The sequence below is a fragment of the Triturus cristatus genome, chromosome 1_2, assembly GCF_964204655.1.
Source record: "Triturus cristatus chromosome 1_2, aTriCri1.1, whole genome shotgun sequence".
NCBI lineage: Eukaryota > Metazoa > Chordata > Amphibia > Caudata > Salamandridae > Triturus > Triturus cristatus.
The window spans coordinates 640,338,102-640,344,050 of record NC_140580.1 but is presented as its reverse complement, the minus strand read 5'-3'; the positions used below and the strand labels follow the sequence as shown (position 1 = coordinate 640,344,050).

Below are 5,949 nucleotides of genomic sequence, written 5' to 3'. Positions count from 1 at the left end.
ACTTTACTCTGTGCCAGGGCTGCTGCTCAGGGGGACAGGGCGCCTCCAGTGACGTGTGGGCGCTAATATCTTCCCAAGTGTCTCCCACGCCTCTTCCTTGGTGCACCACCACTGATCTCTTGAGGGTCTCGAGAGCCCTGCTGGTCCTGCCTCTACGTCTTGTGAGATGTTGGAGGAGTTTAGAAAGATACAAACAGATTCCAGCTTCAAGTGAGTGACAGTAATCATGCACAGCTGCTCTGTCCGCCATCTCTGCTCCACTGCTGTGCTTTCCATCGAAGTCTGATGTGAAAAGCAGTTCACATCTCTTGTCCACCCCAGACTCTGATCCCCTAACGAGAGGGTGTTTTTGGGGTACCGCTGTGAAAGGTGCCTGGAACTGTGTTCAAGGAGCAGAAATGTCCCGGGCGAGGCTCTGCCTGTGGTCCCTGGCCTGTGCTATCACAGAGCACGCAGAAACACTAGCTGCCAAGGAATGAAGGTTCTGAAATATTCTCAGCGCTGTCAGCCACTGCGCCCAAGAGGTTCTTTGCTGGTCGGCGTGGGAGTACTGTGCTCCTTGAAAAGTGCCTGTATTTACAGGCCCAGCGGGTCAGGTAACACAGGAAATGGCACTTTTAAATAAGCGAGTATCAAGAGGCATGCAGAAACACTCCGGAAAACGTTTTAGAGAGAAAAGTGGACACATTTTCAATCCCTAAATTAAGTCTTTGGCTGGATCTAAAGTTGAGGCAACTAAGTCGCAGATTCCTTTGGAACTGGGGGGCCTCTGAGCCAGGACAAGAGACATGGAAAGCTCAACCCCACTGCCAACAAGGAGGGCGTTATTTCAGAGTATTCTCAGCCCTCATACCACCTCCGATTATGTTTCTCTTGAAGGTGTTGGGGGTGACCTAGCAAGGCTGTCTTTCTTGTCTTAGGAGATCTTACCAAGCAGTGCAGTAAGCAGTGCACAATAGTGGTTCATTTTCAAAGCAATCAGCCGTGGACAATGTTAGTTGGTCAAATTGATTTAATACTGGTGTTTTTTCAAAAGAGCAATCATAAATACAATTTGAGGTGTAAACAGGTGTGCCGCCATCGAGACACTGGCCGAGGTAGCTCACATGGTGCATGTTTTGAAACATTTCCCAAAGACACGCATTCTAATGGCGCGATGGAAGGTGCTGGGCTGTGAGTGCTGAGACCTTCACTGCTTGCGTCCACCGTGGTGGGCTGGCTTCTGCTGCTCGTGGGAGGGCTCCGGGACGCATGGTGTGTGAGGTTCCACTGGAAAAGAAATGGCATGAGGTTAGGAAGCCTGAATGCTTATCATATGGTCAGGGTTGATATATTTCAAGAATCCCTGCTGAACTGTGTAGTTCAACAGAATCAAGGCGCACAGCCTATAGGTGGGGCCCATGTAACTCCAAGTAAACATTTCCATAATCAATCTTGTCCATCTCTTTTAGCAGTTTGCACAAGACGAACAAAAATATTCCGGTTTTCCGTGTTTTATTCACGTAAACTTAGTTCCAAAGCACTTTATTCCAATGAATACAGCAGTACAGATACCATCCTCAGAATGATCCCCAATGCCTTTCGAGAAAACTATCTCTTCTTCCGGTGCCTCTGTTAAAACTATTAAGGAGAACAACCACTTATTGTCAACGCCAACAGATCATGTTAAGCAGAGTAATTGTCCCCTTTGCAGCTTTGTCAGCATTGGGCTTAATTCTAAGGAGGACGTCTGTCCTGCTGTATCCACTCTCTCAGTAGTTTGGAGTATTGTACCAAAGAAAGTACTCATACTGACACATACAGACATTTTACCAATAAACCTTGTACAATTACCCAGCAGATGAAAGTCCCAAGTACAGGAAGCTCCAGGAAAGGTGCTACATGTCAGGAGCAGATATAAGTATATTAGTGCTAGATGCAAATATAAAATCACAACGGGGTCTGAAAAATTGGTTGTTGACACCAGAACCATAATATTTCTCATGCATATTAGGAAGCTGTGTACCTTAAAGCAGGTGACCATATTACGCATGCATTCTATTTACTGCAAAAATCAATGAGCGCATATTAATGCAACAATTTTGTATATACTACATACCTGGTTCAGGACGTTTTTGTTCCTCGTCCTGGCACTGCCGAACTACCCGGCCCTCGCTGTGCTGAACTGGTCTACGCGCTGAAATAAAACAATAACAACTATTATTACATTAAGAGGGTTGGGACTGATGTACAGTTGTTTCAGTTCAAAATTAATACTCTAACTTTGATGAAATGTTTTTCAAAATAGTGCAGGGCAATGTGTAACTCATATCACAGGGTAAGCAAGGTTAACAGAACGGATCATCTCCAACACACCACAGAACACAACGCGGTACCAACATTGTTCCTATATAATGTTCCACCCATCCCTGATCACCTGTGAGCTTCTGATACCACGTGGCACAGGCAGTGAAACCAGGAAGGAAAATATTATGCCCCTGGTGATGAATTCAACAGGATGTAAATGGTCATGCCAGACTCAGGGTAAGACTGCTTCCACATTTCAGGTACTAGACAAATAATAAGAGTTATTACCCGGAGGACTCTGAGTGGTGGAAACAGGTCAGAAGAGGGAATGGTGTGAATAAGGCCATTTCTTTAAAAAGAAACTGCATGTGACGTCCACAAAGTCTTTTCACTTCGGAAGGTACAGTACAGCCCTTAGGAGTAAGCCCAAGTGCATCCAGTGTCAGTATTTCTCCTGAGAGGTTCTACCACACAATAGTTCTGACCAAGATCCTATTGAGGGTACAAATATATCGAATTAGAAGAACATTGCATAAGGCTGGCTTGTCATCTAGACTGCAGTTTTCCGGCATGGTGCAACACATTATCCTGCATGGTCTTCAGCTCTGTCTTTGTTCTTGTAGTATTATTACCCCCTTTTATTGTTCAGTTCTCTTGCAGATTTCGCTCTGGTCCTCCTGTAAAGTCTTTGCATGCATTTACTTATGCTGTGAGAAGACCTTCTTAGATATTATTTTTGTTTCTGGTGAGCCCCCCTCAACTCCTATCACCCAATGCCACTGTTCCAGAGCTAAGTATGACCTTCTTTCTTGTATTTATACATTCCGAAGTGCACCAGTGTGAGCTATTTACACTCATACTTTCTGTCAATCAGCTGATTTCAGACAGTCCTTGCTCGCATTTCCATTGTGGTATTATTGAATGAAAAGCATTTTTGTGAGCAAGAACTCCCTCTCTATATATATTAGTTAATTTGCTTTCAATTGACCTTGTAACACTTTATGAATGTCTAACATTTTTGTAAAGCAATACATGATATTAATTGCCACATAGGACCTCGAGATTGGCAAAAGAAGTAGATACTTTTGGTGTGCTGCCTGGAAACTGCCACTTTGACAGTTTTCCAAGAGAAATCACACACATGAACATGTTCACACTTGAAAATAAAATAGGTGTACATTTCCGAATGGCAAATTGTAAGCAAAAGTTCATCATTTGAATTGATCTCGTTTTACTGTGTGGGGACATTGTTCCCTCTGGAGAAACTCCCTCCCTTACACCCTTATTACGCTTTAAGGCGTTATATCCCCTTTCTCACCCTAGCCAACTTTATATCTTCTATTAGTTTTTGTTCAATTCCGGCCCTTTTATTAATTGGAAATTAACCTGGAGAAAAGGTTATCTGAATACCCACAGATCTGCAATTTTGTGAGTGTTCACTAACTTCTGTGGGTGCCCCAGATCCCCATGGAATGCTCAAAACTCACCCATGTGACGAATTAACACATACAATGATAACAGAATGATTTAAATCCATTCATAAATACATCCTCTTATTTTATGAATCATAAAATGGACTCTTTACTTGTAAGTGATGCTGGTGTGCAGCTTAGGCAAACTTCCAAGTGAAAATAGGTCCGTGAAAGGCTCCCATACTCTTCTACTACAAGGTATCGATCCTGCCTCGCTAATAGTCCATTAGATTGTGCTCTACATACATTTGAAATAATAAATACTAACAATGACCTTGTGTGTCCTTATTTAAATCACGTATAAATAAATGAGGATTCCTGTAATGGGTGCCTTGGCTTGGCAGTGCTTACGTTCATGGCAGGGTTCTGGCTGGCTCTGCTGGCTGGCTGGGCAGGCTGGCTGGCTGGGCAGGCTGGCTGGCTGGCTCGTTTGGCTGCCTGGCTGGCTGGGCAGGCAGGCGGGCTGGCTCGGCTGGGAGGCTGGCTGGCTCGTTTGGCTGCCTGGCTGGCTGGCTGGGCAGGCAGGTGGGCTGGCTCGGCTGGGAGGCTGGCTGGGTCGTTTGGCTGCCTGGCTGGCTGGGCAGGCAGGCGGGCTGGCTCGACTGGGAGGCTGGCTGGCTGGGCAGGCAGGCGGGCTGGCTCGGCTGGGAGGCTGGCTGGCTCGTTTGGCTGCCTGGCTGGCTGGGCAGGCAGGCGGGGTGGCTCGGCTCCGGGACTGCAGGCTTTTTCTGGGGCTGGTGGTGGTGTCCTCCGCCCTTGGCAGACATGGTTCTCTAGGTATGGCAGGGTTTGCTCTCAAAGGAACACTGGAAGAGCAATTCTCTGATCTGTGTCTGCTGTATCCACAATGCAGTGCTTTTATACCTGAGACAGAGAGCCACCCATAGGGATGGGGCCATGGCCATCCCGAGAAAGAGCCTGTCATAATTTGTCACGTTGTAATTCAAAAGTCACATATTGGAACATTATCAATTGTCATTCACTCTTCCTAGAAGGCAGAGCAATTCTTCTTGACGCATTCCTTACCACACCTTTGCAATTAAAACCAACGTGATAACACTGAGTTTGTGAATAGGGTTTGTGACATTTGTAATTAATGACTACTGTAAGAATGTTCGGGTTTGGGAGGGTGTGAAACCCAAACCATGCTATGCAAAAATCTCAAATATTTTTGATCGAGTAAAAAATTAAGATCTTTGGTGAGAATTAAACAAGTTCTTAATCAAGAAATGTGGCTAGTTATTCTGAGAAGGCAGTTTTGCTGCAATATAGAGTGAAACATAAACTGTATGAGATAAATATGTCCAGAAGTAAATTTACTTCTTCCACATCCTTCCTGGGCAGCCTTGGTGTCCCTCTCTCAGAATGACTCCTCTAATTCAGAGAAAGATGGATGTAGCTGGTTACCCGGGTCTGGGTGACCAGATCCAGAATACTATCAACCCTGCTTTCATAGTAGACTAACTCGTATCATGAAGTCTGATAAGATAATGCTGAAAGACATTATAATAAATATCTGCTGATGATGATGGTTCAGTTTAACCAATGCAAACACAACAAGATGGTGGACGGAGTCCTGAAACTTTTCAACCACTCACCCCCAGTCAAGAGATCTGGGTTTAATCCATTGTTCTTTTGAGTATTAGGTATAACCATCCTCATGGTTCAGGGCATCCTTTGTGGGGCAATTATGGTACAATGTTACTGCAACGGGAACCTTGTTACATTGATCTCACATTTTCCTTGCTGAAAACCTTTGCTCCCTAAAGGATACTTTGATGGACATTTAGAATTCCCCAAAAATATCCTGAAATTTGTGTTGTTGAAGAAAACAAACTTTGAACTATTTTCTGGAACTTGGAACTGAACTCTGAAGACCCATGCTGTATATTCTACTTAGATTTCACTATGAGGTAACATTAAAGACTCTATATTAGACTATATTGCATGAGTATATAAGTCTTGGAGCACTGATTGCAAAACTTTCAGATACAACAGAACGAAGGAGGCAGAGACAAGGAAATTCCCAAACCTATTGTTAACTTTCCTTTGAAGATTTGGTTTGCTGCTGGGAACATTTCATTTCAGACTCACTGTTCTCCATTGACTGCAGTCACTGTAGCACTGAGAGAAATGGGCTTTGGTTTTGGTAGTGATGCAGGAGTGATCCTCTAAGCCTCACTCTACGAAG

The 5,949-nt window shown here is 44.4% G+C and overlaps 1 protein-coding gene across 1 annotated transcript; it reads right to left on the bottom strand.

Moving 5' to 3' along the window:
- Nucleotides 1-994: 994 nt before the first annotated feature.
- Nucleotides 995-4,683, bottom strand: LOC146867766 (uncharacterized). Its single transcript, XM_085623748.1, has 3 exons — nucleotides 4,110-4,683; nucleotides 2,099-2,176; nucleotides 995-1,269 (listed from the first exon to the last, which is right to left on the bottom strand). Exons 1-3 carry the CDS (start codon nucleotides 4,681-4,683, stop codon nucleotides 1,190-1,192), a joined length of 732 nt encoding a protein of 243 aa, XP_085479874.1. The 3' UTR covers nucleotides 995-1,189.
- Between the last annotated feature and the right edge of the window lie 1,266 nt (nucleotides 4,684-5,949).